Source organism: Malus sylvestris, chromosome 14 (genome assembly GCF_916048215.2).
Source record: "Malus sylvestris chromosome 14, drMalSylv7.2, whole genome shotgun sequence".
Lineage (NCBI taxonomy): Eukaryota > Viridiplantae > Streptophyta > Magnoliopsida > Rosales > Rosaceae > Malus > Malus sylvestris.
Genome location: NC_062273.1, coordinates 24,846,094 through 24,860,593, shown reverse-complemented (window position 1 = coordinate 24,860,593; position 14,500 = coordinate 24,846,094). Strand labels below are relative to the sequence as shown.

Genomic DNA, 14,500 nt, shown 5'->3' with positions numbered 1-14,500 from the left:
TCTTGATTTCGAGTCATGTATTGTTTCGTGTCTTAAGTTGTCACATATTAATTTAAGAATTTGTGATTTAATAATTTTCTCAATTCAATGGCAATGACTTGATTCAATTTTTTCTTCTTATGCAATTAGGAATTGAGAGACGTAATGAGGTACTATTACATCTCTTATTTTTTTTTCTTTTTAAAAAGAAGACCAGTTGATCGTTTTGCTAAGGCAGTCCATCTTTTTAGGGCCAAGAGTTCTTTTGAAATACCTACTTTCCCTCATCTATGTCTCACATGTCTTAATTTGTAATAAAAAAAAGACTAATTAAGCATTGTTCTTTACCTGTAACAATTAGTAGATTACAAGAACTTTATTTGCATCAATTGAAACTATACAAATCAAAGTGAAACTTTGGCAAACTACAAGGACCAAATTATAATAACTCATTGTTCTCCAAAATTACAAGTGAATGACAAAAATGGACTCCTACGAAATTTAAAATTAATTTTTTTACGTGGTTGTGCATGATTGGCTTAGAGCATGTGCAAACTCCAACTGATTAGTCCTTTTCCTTGTCGGCAGAGATGTATCTTTTCCCGCACGTAACCGAAATAAAACTCACAACCCTACTCCTAAACGGAATAGGTCCTTCTCTCTAGTTGCCTATAAAATACCAAAGCCCCTCGCATTTGTGTCAAAGTTCACTCTTCACAAAGTTTGAAACTCCCAAAACCTTTGTTGACGATCGACGAAACCGCCAAAATCCAAAACCAAAGAAGTAACAACAATGGCGCCTCTGAGTCCATCTGCTCCTGATCGTTCTCAGCCCTCTTCGTCTTCGGACCCGTACGTATTCCTATAGCCATCTGTTATAGCTATCGCAGTTCGTCTTAGCATCTGTTTGTTTTCTAAAAATAATCAACTTTTGAAACTTTTATCAAACTGAATAGGGAATAGGGTTTAGGGTTTACGGCAGTGTACATGTGTCGATGCTATGTTGATCGTTGTGTTTTTCATTTTTGTCAATTCAATACAAGGGATATTATACTTTAAACTAATCTAACTATGGGGAGGGAGTTCAAACTCAGTGCACATGGTGGGAGCACATCCGCTCTAGCCAATCTCGAACTCGAAAGATTCAACCTTTCCTTTTTCTGCACCATATTTATGCAGTTACACTGGGATCAATTAAGATATATGCTCTATACACATGGATGATTGACTGATTAGTTTCCAAAGCATACTCTTGTACCGCTATAGGTGTATTCTTTGGTTTTGATAGGGGGATATAACACCATTACAATTTTGTTAGCGCTAAATTACCCGAGAGTTCTTGTTTAACTTTTGCCAGAAGTCTTCTATTGCGGGATTGTAGTTTTGAATGAGAAGATTTGATTATTTGTTGGTTGTGATGAGTACTTCGTTACGAGAAACTAAAGTATTTATTTTCAAATACAGGAAAAGCAACAAGAAAGATTTTTCGACTGCTATTTTGGAACGAAAGAAGTCTCCTAATCGACTTGTTGTCGATGAAGCTGTCAATGATGATAATTCTGTGATTTCCTTGCACCCTGCTGCAATGGAGAAGCTTCAGTTTTTCCGTGGAGACACTGTTTTAATTAAGGTATATTTTGCTCTTCTATATATATTTCTGAGTGCGTCGAACTTGAGTGTCTAAATAAATGCGTAGAAATTGAATCTCACTACTTTTTTGGGGGTGTACAGGGCAAGAAAAGGAGAGACACAATTTGCATTATTATTGCCGATGATGAATGCGAGGAACCGAAAATCAGAATGAACAAAGTTGTGAGAGCTAATCTTAGGGTTCGCCTTGGAGATGTTGTGTCTGTTCATCCCTGCCCTTATGTCAAGTATGGAAAGAAGGTTCACATCCTTCCAATCGATGATACAATTGAAGGAGTGACAGGAAGCTTATTCGATGCATATTTGAAGCGTGAGTATTCTCTTTGAAATTTATTTCCTTATTAATTGTTTGTGTCACACATAAATATTATGTTGCAATAGACTTTGTGCTTCTGTGACATGTTTCTTTACATTCTTGGTTCACAGCATACTTCGTTGATTCTTACCGGCCTATGAGGAAGGGTGATCTTTTCCTGGTTCGGGGCATGATGCGAAGCGTTGAGTTCAAGGTCATGGAGACAGACCCTGCTGAGTATTGCATTGTTGCACCGGATACTGAGATTTTCTGTGAGGGAGAGCCTGTCAAACGTGAGGACGAGGAAAGACTAGAGGATGTGGGATATGATGATGTTGGAGGTGTTAGAAAGCAAATGGCCCAGATACGGGAGTTAGTAGAACTGCCTCTTAGACATCCGCAGCTCTTCAAATCGATTGGAGTTAAACCCCCGAAGGGCATTTTACTCTATGGGCCACCCGGGACTGGAAAAACTTTGATTGCAAGGGCTGTAGCGAATGAGACTGGAGCGTTCTTTGTTTTGATCAATGGATCTGAAATAATGTCCAAGATGGCAGGTGAAAGTGAAAGCAACTTGAGGAAGGTGTTTGAGGAAGCCGAAAAGAATGCACCCTCAATCATTTTTATTGATGAGATAGATTCTATTGCTCCAAAGAGAGAAAAGACCCACGGTGAAGTGGAAAGGCGTATAGTTTCCCAGCTCCTGACTTTAATGGACGGCCTTAAGTCCCGTGCCCATGTCATTGTCATGGGAGCAACGAATAGGCCAAACAGCATCGACCCTGCTCTGAGGAGATTTGGAAGATTCGATAGAGAGATTGACATTGGTGTGCCGGATGAAGTTGGAAGATTGGAAGTTTTACGAATCCATACAAAGAGGATGAAACTTGCAGATGATGTAAGATTTTCTATCCTCGAATTTTGATATATCATATTGTTTTGTCTTGCATTGCGATAAATCGTGATAATTAACTTGGCGTTTTGTTACTATAACAGGTTGATCTCGAAAGAGTTGCAAAAGATACCCATGGTTTTGTTGGTGCAGATCTTGCTGCTCTCTGCACAGAGGCCGCACTTCAGTGCATCCGCGAAAAAATGGATGTTATTGATTTGGAAGATGAAACGATTGATGCTGAGGTGTTGAATTCGATGGCTGTGACGAATGAACACTTTCAGACCTCATTGTCCTCTACAAATCCTTCTGCCTTGCGCGAAACTGTAAGTTTTATTTATTTATTTCAATTTTTGTTTATTTTTAAGTTTAGGAGTAGCAAGCTTGACTTGTTTAGAAGTTGCTACTCAGAAAATCTTTGGACTTGAGAATGACAAACTTATTTTCTTGGTTTACAGGTTGTGGAGGTACCAAATGTTTCGTGGGATGCCATTGGTGGGTTGGACAACGTCAAAAGAGAACTTCAAGAGGTTTGTGATTCAATTTCATCTTCTTCTTCTATACATAATTTTTATGGACCAAAATTCTTACTAATTCCTTTACCTCTTGCAGACTGTTTCAATCCCCGTGGAGCATCCAGAGATGTTTGAGAAATTTGGCATGTCGCCTTCTAAAGGCGTTCTCTTTTATGGACCGCCTGGCTGTGGGAAAACCCTTCTCGCCAAGGCAATTGCCAGCGAATGTCAGGCCAACTTCATCAGTATCAAAGGACCCGAGTTGCTAACAATGTGGTTTGGAGAAAGTGAGGCCAATGTGCGCGAGATATTTGACAAGGCTCGCCAATCTGCTCCTTGTGTTCTCTTCTTTGATGAGCTAGACTCGATTGCAACTCAGGTACTTGAGATTATATATATATTTTTTTTCCATTCAATCACATTCAAATTTATGTTTACTGGTTAATTTACTTGTTTATTTTGAGAGTAACTGTCATTCGCTTTGAACTAACTCGCGAACCCCCTCCTCTATCAGCGTGGAAATTCTGTGGGAGATGCCGGTGGTGCTGGAGACAGAGTCTTGAACCAACTTCTAACTGAAATGGATGGAATGAATGCAAAGAAAACCGTCTTTATCATTGGGGCAACAAACAGGCCAGATATTATTGACCCGGCATTGCTCAGGCCTGGACGTCTTGACCAACTTATCTACATCCCACTCCCAGATGAGGCTTCGCGCCTTCAGATTTTTAAAGCATGTTTGCGCAAGTCCCCCATCTCTAAGGATATTGACCTAGCAGCTCTTGCCCGTTATCCGCACGGTTTTAGTGGTGCAGATATCACTGAGATATGTCAACGTGCCTGCAAATATGCCATCAGAGAAGACATTGAGAAGGTAAGAGGTTTTCTCCTACTTGAATTAATTACTTGCAGCACAAGCAAGATGCCTAATTGCAGAAGAAAATTTATGCTCGTTAAAAGATTTTTTTTTTCGTTTTCTAAGACAAAATTCCCTTGACATTCCTTCACATACAAGAAACCTAATTGCAGCATTAACATGATTCATAGATGCTTGTTGAAATTTATTCTTAATTTTTTTTATAAATCACAATAACATTTCTGTATCACATTCCTGAAAATTGTACTAATCTTTTCCTCCTTTCAAACATTGATAGGATATTGAGAGGGAAAGAAGAAAGAATGCTAACCCCGAAGCCATGGAAGAAGATGAAATTGATGAGGTAGCCGAGATCAAGCCAGCACACTTTGAGGAATCGATGAAATATGCCCGGAGAAGTGTGAGTGATGCGGACATCAAGAAGTACCAGCTATTTGCTCAGACTTTGCAGCAATCTCGTGGGTTTGGATCCGAATTTCGATTTCCTGCTCAACAGACAGAGAACAATGCAGGAGAAGCTGCTCTATCCCCATTTTCTTCAGCCGCGGTTGCTGGAGAGGAAGCTGATCTCTATGATTGAGAGCTACACCAATGCCCTTTAGATAATTTAGGCAAATGTTTTAGCTTTGAGGTTATATTTTGATGCGGAAGAACAGTAAATTTCAAGGTAATTAAATATTTAAATTTGAGGTTATATTTTCTTATGCTATAAAATTTTGGATGAAAAGTAAAACAGACTTCATTTTTTGTACCACTGAATTGGGTAAAGTAAAAAAAACTTTAATTTTCAGACTTAATTTTCTCCCAACAAAACAAATTGAAATTCACAAATCAAATTAAGGTAGCACTATTACTTGTCGATGGAGTCATTGCTTTTCTTAGAGATTTGCAGACAAGTATGATCACAAAACCCTAAGTTGGCCAACTAATTACCTTGTAGCTGAAGTGCAAGTATTGCCCAAATCAAATGGTCTAAAGAATCCACGTTCATTCCAGAGCCAGACTAATTGAATTAAGCGTCTTTGTAGATAATATTACCTTTATCAAGTTATATCTAAAAAGATTCGTCAACCAATAAAAATACTGACAATCCTTCGTATGCGTGTGGTGGGGAAAACAAAAATGCTGACAATCGTTGCTGAAATTTATATGAAAAATCCTAGTGTTTTTTTTTCCTTCACGAAGAAGCACACTTAGCTGCGTTAAAAACACTTTTAAGGTTCTCAACTAAACACGGTAAGTGCTTTTGACTGTCAGAAAAACACTTTTAAAAATTTGATCAGTCCAACAACCAAAAAAACAAAGAGAAAAAACAAATAAAAATAAAGAAGGCCATTACCCTAAAGGCCCAATGTATCTGTACCCAGATCCAATACGGCCCACATCTTTTTCCCAATAAATCGACTCACTGAAAAAAAAAAAAAAAAAAAAAAAAACTAAAAAGTGGCGCAAACTTTCATTTTTCAAAAAATAGTTCCGACTGAGTCACCGACTCACCCTCTTCCTCAATCACTCACTCTTCAGTCTTCAGCAAATGGACGCCAAACCAGAGGAGTCCGTACGGACGAAGATGGAGTCGATACGGATGGCCTGCGAGAGTGAGATTCCGATCCACCAGCAGGATTTGGATGCCTTCGCGGCGTCGTTTCGGGACTCCCTGGCTTCAGCCCGCGCCACCGCACAGGAAACCCTTCAGTCCCAAGGTCCAGCTTGTCATTTAACCCTTTGATTTAATTGATTTTTTCATAAATTTACTTCGATTTAGGGTTTATATCTGCGTTTTCTTGTAATTCGTGCATAAATTTGGGTTCTTGAGCTGAGTGAGGATGCGTGGTTCGTGCGAAATTAGGGTTTCGGATTTAAATTTTTGTAAATCTCATTTGGCTGAAGTTTGTTTTCTTTCGAATAATTGCAGGTAAGTTAGGAGAGGCTAAAGCTAAATTGAGGGAAGCTGAGGATGATTTGTTTAAAGCCCTAGCAGGTATATACTCTGCATTTTGTATTTATAATTTGGATGGAAATTAGAAATTATTTGGAAAATTTGAAGTTAAAATTGCAAAGAAATTACACTAATCTTATTGTTTAGTAGCAATATCCCTGAAAGCTAATCAATTTAATTGCTGCTTTTGCTGTGATTAGCTGAAATCTTTTTCTTTGAAGATATATTTTTCCTTCTTCAAATTAATCTGTGTTAGTTTATATTTCTTATTGTTCTTTGTAGTGAAGACCCGTAAAGAGGCCAAGCAAATGGCATTGATGGAGGCCATTGAAGCTAGGAAAGCTAGAATTGAAGTACTTAAGAGAACGGTGCAAGATCAAAGGGCTAAGAGGGATGAATATGCTGCAATCCTTTCTCAGCAATCTTTTGGTAATTTCCTCTGATTATTTCAGTTATTAGCACCAATGCTGATTTGTGGTTATAGCTTTCTATCATTTTATGTACTCATTAATAGTTAAACTTTTGCTCTCTGTTTGATTGCATTCTGGTCATATATCCCTTCGGGTGGGTGATGTAGGGCCTTCGGGTGGAAGATTTATGTATGCCTTCGGGCGGGTGATGTAACCTTCGGGCGATTGTGATACCACTACTAAGCACGCTATATACGATATATGTTTATGAAGGTTTTATGGCTTGTGTCACCCTCGGGTGTTGGCCAGCATGTGGCCATCCCGTTGTCCTTCAGACACTGGGATCGGGGCGTGTCAGATTGGTGCTCTTTGTTTGATTGCATTATGGCTTTTTATTGGAGAGAGACTCGATTTTTCAAAGGACATCATATATGATTGTGATTCCAAATTTTTTTACTTTTTTTTTTAATTTTAGTAATGTTCAAACTTTGGCAGAGTCTGAAGAAAATTGTATCGGAGACAGAAAAGATGAAATAAAAGAGGCCATCTTGTGGTATAATAGGGTCCTTGGTTTCTCCATTGAAGGCGGACATGGTAATTGAAATTATTTGATTGTGCAACATTTCTCATATATCTATTATGGGGAATGACAAACATCCTTCTGTGACTAGGTGTAAAATTCACATTCAAGAACATTAGTTTGAAGAATCCAGATCAGGAATTCCGTTTCACTGTTCGCCATGCAAATGATACTTACACCTGTAAGTATTGTACCTCTTATTTGTAGGGTTTAGTTTAATCTTAAATATACATCTTATATTGTGTATCTCAAACTTTCTAATATTCCGTTTCTTTTAATGTCTAGTGGTAGATTGTGATCCGTACTTGAACGAGACCAAAGAGATGATTCATGAATTGAACAGAAACAATGAGTTATTTAAATTTGTCAGAGATATCAGAGTGAAGTTTCAAGAAGCTGCGGCTCAAGGTAGGCCTTCTGTCTTGCATTTCACCTAAAATCTTCTGTGCTGGAAAGGGAACATCCTCAAATAGTGGCCCTGTATATTATTCTAAAATCTGTCATAGTTCCTGACTCTAGTGCACGTATTGATGTATGTTATTGATTTTTGTGTTCATTATGGTTCAACAGGATTACCAACTGTTCTTCCTCAAGATTCTTCCACAATTTCTGGGTCTGCTCCAGTTTTGTCTGTCTCAACTGGGAGAAGTGAATCTCTGGCCGAGATTTATGACCACCAAGTTCAATATGGAGAAGAAAATAGACATTTCAAGAAACCTAACCATGGGAAGGGGAGTAAAGCAGCAATTCAATCTCCTGCCTCTGCATTATCTATGCGTCGGTCTCCTCGTTTAAGGGTATTTTCTGATTTCACATTTATAGTCTTCCTTCTCTTCCAAGTTTCGGCTTGTTATTTGTTTTCATGACTCACAGTGCTTGAATGCTTTTAATAAGTTTTTATTTACTTTGTAAAAGAAAACCGTTGGTGCAAAATTCTTTTGATAAAATATATTGAAAACTATGGCAGGTTAAGAAATGAAGACGAAGGAGACACTTGATGAGGTTGATGTTCATAATTGGCAACCACAAATGCTTGACGTGTAAGACAAGAAACTTGATTTCTGTGTTCATATAACTTAAGTAGACAGAAACAGCCCAACATGACAGCACCACCTTGTTGCTGGGTTTGTTTCACTTGTGTACTCTTCAGCGTCTTCATTGAACTGAACAGCTAATGGGTAATGAATATGTAAGTCTTGTAATCCCCAAAACTGTTTCGCTGTTGTGAATGCGTGGATTTCACTTGTATTTTGATTGTATCCTAGATTTCGATGTGTGTGTTTTTACTCTTTGTAGTAGAGGCATCGGCTATGGGGATGTATCTTCGTTTCTCTTCTTCACAATTTGTTCATATGTAGCTTCACTTTCACTTCTCAAGAGGGCCGTGATAGAGGATGTTTTCCGATATTTCATTTTTTTCAAGTTTTGATGATGCATTAGGGATATGCCCCCTAAGGGGTTTGCAAGAATTATATATTATATGCTTGCAGGATCTAAGATTTTGGTTCAGATGGTTCAATGTGTAAAGTTCTTGATTCAAATCTGTTTGAGCATCTCCAGCCCTTTCAAATCCCCTAGGATAGGCCTTTAAATCCCCTCCCCCCAGAAAAAAAAAAAACCCCTCCACCACACACCAGGCCAGGGGAGCTTGATTGTTCCACCAGACAGGAATACACGGCCTAGCGCGTAGGTTATGTGACGCAAGGCTGACATCAACGTGATATCAGTTAAATATTAAAAATACAGAAAAATAAAAAAAATAACCCTAACCATGCTCTTTCACTTTTGGTTAAAAATTATATCTGAAGTTAAAAATAAAATTATTTTTTATTATTTTATTTAAAAAATAATAATATTTTAATACTAATAGTCTAGGTTATTCAATTTAGGGAGGGAGATGTACTTTAGGCAGTTACAGTTCACTTGGGGATTAAGTTGCCTATAGCTCAAGAGGGCTTTTAGGGGTGGAAGTTCTCTTATTGTATATGCTTCCACAAACATACATTGTTTTATGGACTGAATCTATCATGTTTTCAGCAAATACAAGCAGCCTAGCAGCCGAATTTCCAATCTTGTCATGTAAATATCGAGTCTATTGTACAAAAACAGTGCCAACATACCATTTTCTTAATTTTTGGTGGGAAAAATTTCAGAGTCACGGTCACACTGTCACATATTGTTACTACAATGCCGCATCATGATTATTTAGTTCCGGAGTCTGTTTATTATGTAGTCCTGATATCCTAGGCCTCTATCTCTTGCTTATATAAATCCCCTTATATACATGGCTGAATGGCAGAGGGATGGACTACACATTTTCGCTTTTATTAAGCTGTTGGTTGGGAAAGGCGTCTATGGATTAGCAGACGAGTCTGCTTCCATAACTTATGAGCTTCAGATTCATCATTTGCTAGTTTCGAGCAGTCGCTCTCGTTGCAGTCTGCAAAGTATTTCCCACTCACTCCTTCCAGTTCCGGGCTTAAAGCAACATAGCAAGCTGTTGAAGCACCCTGAGATGTCGATTTTAGAAACTTGGACGCGATGAAGAACACAGAATCTGCATGGGAAGAAAAGGTTCCAAAAAATTAGATTTCGTTTTGCAGTACTGCGACATTAATTCACATTTAAACGTAGATCAAAGGGACAAATCCGTGCCTGTGATGAAGCCCTTATGAGCTCTTATAATTCCGGTCTTTACAACTCCCGGGTGTACTGCGTTGATCGTTACTCTTGCATTTCTTGCCTGTACGTTCAAGAAACGCTCTGGTCAGAGATTGTTATATATAACCGGCGCATACAAAAAAAAAAAATTCTTCGGAAAAATGGTGAAACAAAATAGGGGTTTTTGAACTTTAATCCTTCAAGAAAATTAAAATTTAATAAAACTTGGTGTTAGATTGAATATTTATTTTAGTCCCTTAATGTGTACTTAATTCAAATTCATATTATATTTTTGTTTTTATATTTAATAGATAACTTATTTAATGTTATTACATTAAATTTAAAATTTATTATTATACACATTTTAATTCATTAATTGAATTTAACTTTCTCTAAGTGTACCTAAACGTCTGTATCATAATATATTTTACTAAATTAGTGTATTAGTGACACATAAGATAATATGTAAAAACATAAGTGTACTATATGATACTAAACTAGTGTACCGAAATGTTAGTACCTAAATATATTATACTAAACTGGTGTACCGAAATGGCCGTACCTAAATATATTATACTAACCTAGTGTACCGAAATGTTCGTACCTAAATATATTGTAATAAATTAGTGGTAGATAATAAAATATGCAAAAACATAAGTGTACCGAAAAATCTCTACGAAAATATTTTCTTATATAAGATGCTTACCATAATGAGAATTCAAATTTATAATATTTTCATAAAATTTAAATTCAGAAAATTATAAATAAAAAAGGAGACATTAAATACATACGTTTGCATTAAATAGAGTCTAGGGATTAAAATCAATTTTTAATCTTGTATAAGACATTTTTCTAAACTTCATCTTATTTAATGATTAAAATCTAGTTTTGTAAACAAAATATATAAAACCAGCTACCTTAAGCTGTCTTGCCAGTTCCTTGGCATGCAATACGTTTGACAGTTTGGACTGTGCGTATGCTTTTGTACCATTATAACTGCAAGAACAAACATGATTAGTGCTTGTACGAATATTACTAATCACGGTTTAGTAATGGTTAATTAGGATTAAGTGTGATTAATTTACTTCTTAGGGTTGAGCAATTGGTTGAAGCGGAATTCATCTCTCTTGACCCAGCTGTGGATCGCAGAAGAAACGTTGATTATTCTCCCTCGGATGCCGGTCTGAGCTGCTGTTTCCACCATTTTTTCCAGCAGCTTTTCTGTCAAAAAATGATGTCCTGCCAGCCAGAGAAAAGGACTGAACGGTCATGCGATTTCCCAAATGGGCTTTTTGACAAGAATCACAAGGGTGTTATTGTGGAAAATCCAAAAACGTGTCTGGTGGTCCATTGCACACAAACTATAGGGCACGAGCATGGCCCAGTTTTTCTTGTCATCTTTAGGGAGGGAACAAAGTTTGTACTAGAGCTGTAGATCAATTGAGGTCATTGCTTGCATCTGAACACCTCATTCATGTCCCAAACTAGGGTTTTTTTGTAGGGACTAAGATTCTCTCCCCTCTTTTTTCCCATCATCTCCCCCCCCCTCTTCTCTCACATTCTTTATTTTGTCTTTCTCTTTCTAGATAAAATTAATATAAGATGTTGACATGATTTAACCGTAATCGATCAAATAGGAGGAGAGGGAAGGGGAGGGAAAAAAAGAGGGGAGAGAATCCTAGTCCTTTTTGTAAGATAATTTTTTGTTTTTGTCACGTGATATTACTAATCCACATGTTTTAATGTGAGTAGATAATATAAGTTTTTTCCTTACAAATTTCGGAAAATATTATTAAGCTGTAATATTAGAGGTAACTAAATGACATAATTAGTCGTCCATGAACTTGTAACTTGATATTAATAACTGAATCTCGTGTTATAACAAGAATAAGCTTGTAACACCTGGTGGATCCGTGATGGTCGAACACAAAAGTTTCTCATGGATAGTGAAATAGAAAGTTACCCAAGTAATTTGTAGCAAATGTCATCTCAATTTTGTCTTCAGAATATTCCAAAGCCTGAGAAAACATCCCACCATTGTTTCTGCAAATTGTGAAGATTTCATGCATTAGTACCAAACACAAATACAGACTGCATACATATATATACACATATATATAATAGAACATGTTAACTTTGAAGAAACTTACATGAGGATGTTGAGGGGAAGTCTTAGAGCTAAGAACTCAGAACAAAATCTGTCAACAGAAGCGAGTGAGCTCAGGTCAATCTCTAAGAGTATAACCTCAGCCTGTGGACTCTCCCTTTGAATCCCATCCTTCACTTCCGCCGCCTTCGATAAATCTCTCGCCGGAATCACGACCCTCACTCCTCTCTTTGCCAGCACTCTTGCCGTTTCAGCTCCAATCCCTGACGTTGCTCCTGTAATTCCCAGGTAATAGAGTCATTTAATTAGGTCAAACCTTAGCGTAAATAGTGCATAATTATATGGTCAGAAAGCAGTTGTGATATGGAGAGCAACTCTGAACCAATAGAACACTATTCAAAAGAGACAAAAACTATATCTTGCTAGAGCAAAAAAGAACCACTAGCAAGAAATTAATATAAAATAGTAAATAAAATATTCTAGCTTATCAAAATTTGGTGGGATTGATAAATGTTTTAATATATTTTCCAGGCGATGAACTTTATGTTTCCATCCAAGAAAGCATGGATTGAAGAGTTCTTCTGCAAACCCTTCATTTTTCATGCCAAGATGAATCAAAACAAATGAGATCGGGAAGAAAAATAATCGGTTAAAGAGAGAGATATAAAGGGTTAGCAAAAGAAGAAATCTTTGAATTATGCCGCTGAAAATTAACAAAAACATAAAAGAAACTTCATCATATCTATGGGATTACAACAAATTAGAGCAAAATCAAATGAGAGCAAGAGAAAAATGGTTAGAAATAGTAAACAATCACTTAATTTCATGAGACTGAAAAAGCAAGAGAAAGCAGTAGAGAACAGTAAAAACCATTTTTCATGTAACCGTACGTAGTAAAAGCCGGTAAACAAACAGAGAGAGAGAACCTGAGAAATCTGAAATCAACTATACTATATATTCATGTGTTCCAATGTTTTTCTGATCAGAAATCTCTTTTGTTTTATGAGAGAAACTGGATGGTTCTGATAAACTTACCAGTGATTATGGCAGTGAGTTGAGAAGGGACTGAGGAAGAACAATCTTGAGTGACTTGCTCAGCAGTTGAATTTGAGCCATAACCACTTGGGCCTGCAATTCCTGCCAAGTACCTTAGTGTCTCCTTCATGGGGCTCTCAAAAACAAATAATCCTAGCTAGAACTGCAATTCTGCAAAGAAAGAGCTACTTTTGGTGGAAAGTGGAAAATCACATAAATTTATAGTAGCATATATACAGAAGAATTGAGTATTTCTAGGGTACTAAATGGACCACCTTAGTTAGGGTGGTCTCAACCAATAGACACAATTTGTCAACCAATGAACTCAATTTGTTGAATTTTCTAATACCAGTCAAATGAAAATGATTGATTGAGGTGGGCTAAGTGTTTTTGAGTATTTACAACTTTAGGGTTTTGAGGAAACCCTATAAACAAAAAAAAAGGCACCCCATTGCTTTTTGTCTTTGTTTAATCTAATTGTTAGTGTCTGTGCCCCTCACACTCAGGCGCTTTCATTTGCATTATATTTTGTGATGGATAGGATGTGTGTTTGTCATTTTCACTGGGATAATACTAGGGAGACTAAATTTAGAGATCAAATTTACAAACTAAATGATGTGTCATCAATATGAATAAGTACGTTTATCAACGTTTAAGTAATAAACCAATCATCAACTTCCATGTCCTTTAATTTCCAAAATTTTGTTTATAAATTTAATCTCCCTAGCATTGCTCTTTCCAGTGGCATGACTTGTGATTTCAAGTGATTTTTATTGCTTATTTAATGAATTAAAGTTACCATTACGTATAATTAATCATCATCATATCCATCACAATTCACAACAAGAAAAAGTATCAATGTAGGATATTCTTAAATAAAATGGTCGTTGAATGTTGCACTTTTTGTATCTTTTAAACTTGGATCTGATCGATTTCGATGGCCACAATTAACCTTTGCGTATTAGAGAATTTCTTCTTATCAATCATCTCCGGAGAAACCAATGTCCTCTAATGCCGGCCAAAGCTAAAGAAAAGTAATAATAATGATGTTGTGTTTATATTATTAGGTGTTTGATTGCTTGTTTAAGTATAAATTAAGATTAATCAACCATGCATGGCGTAGCTGGGATTTTCAAATAATGGGGTCATGATTTCTACAAATAAAACTGCACTGGACCATTTCATTGAGCACCTAGTAAAAACGTAAAGACATAAGCTTTATTGGTCCTAAGTTCCATTTAAGGTTTTAATATAAAGGCCCCCAACCAGTGTCGTAGCTAAGATTTTCAAATAATAAGGTCATGATTTCGACAAAAAGAACTGCAGTGTACTATTTCGTTGAGCACCTAGTAAAAATATTCTTGCCAACATCTGCTTAAGGTTTATGCCAACATATGTCAACAATTACTATGATACGTAGAGGCTTGTCAAGGATGACTATAAGAAACTGTAGAGTAACGTTGAAGATTGCAAAGGCTTGTCAACTAAGGCATTTCATTCAAGCATTTCGTGCGGACAACAGAGTTGGACACAAGAAGAGAGAAAATGAAGACAAGATAG

The 14,500-nt window shown here is 36.8% G+C and overlaps 3 protein-coding genes across 3 annotated transcripts; 2 read left to right on the top strand and 1 right to left on the bottom strand.

Moving 5' to 3' along the window:
- Positions 1 to 695: 695 nt before the first annotated feature.
- Positions 696 to 4,902, top strand: LOC126598751 (cell division cycle protein 48 homolog). The gene is made up of 9 exons (XM_050265108.1): positions 696 to 831; positions 1,444 to 1,609; positions 1,711 to 1,939; positions 2,056 to 2,822; positions 2,921 to 3,142; positions 3,275 to 3,346; positions 3,429 to 3,710; positions 3,846 to 4,205; positions 4,486 to 4,902. Exons 1-9 carry the CDS (start codon positions 773 to 775, stop codon positions 4,786 to 4,788), a joined length of 2,460 nt encoding a protein of 819 aa, XP_050121065.1. The 5' UTR covers positions 696 to 772; the 3' UTR covers positions 4,789 to 4,902.
- Positions 4,903 to 5,641: 739 nt separating this feature from the next.
- LOC126600544 (kinetochore protein SPC25 homolog) lies at positions 5,642 to 8,544 on the top strand. Its single transcript, XM_050267125.1, has 8 exons — positions 5,642 to 5,911; positions 6,124 to 6,189; positions 6,430 to 6,576; positions 7,053 to 7,151; positions 7,229 to 7,318; positions 7,423 to 7,545; positions 7,708 to 7,934; positions 8,105 to 8,544. Exons 1-8 carry the CDS (start codon positions 5,743 to 5,745, stop codon positions 8,114 to 8,116), a joined length of 933 nt encoding a protein of 310 aa, XP_050123082.1. The 5' UTR covers positions 5,642 to 5,742; the 3' UTR covers positions 8,117 to 8,544.
- A 688-nt stretch (positions 8,545 to 9,232) lies between these two features.
- LOC126600543 (short-chain dehydrogenase TIC 32 B, chloroplastic-like) lies at positions 9,233 to 13,146 on the bottom strand. The gene is made up of 7 exons (XM_050267124.1): positions 12,941 to 13,146; positions 11,949 to 12,180; positions 11,762 to 11,841; positions 10,884 to 11,037; positions 10,716 to 10,794; positions 9,793 to 9,880; positions 9,233 to 9,694 (listed from the first exon to the last, which is right to left on the bottom strand). Exons 1-7 carry the CDS (start codon positions 13,068 to 13,070, stop codon positions 9,465 to 9,467), a joined length of 993 nt encoding a protein of 330 aa, XP_050123081.1. The 5' UTR covers positions 13,071 to 13,146; the 3' UTR covers positions 9,233 to 9,464.
- Between the last annotated feature and the right edge of the window lie 1,354 nt (positions 13,147 to 14,500).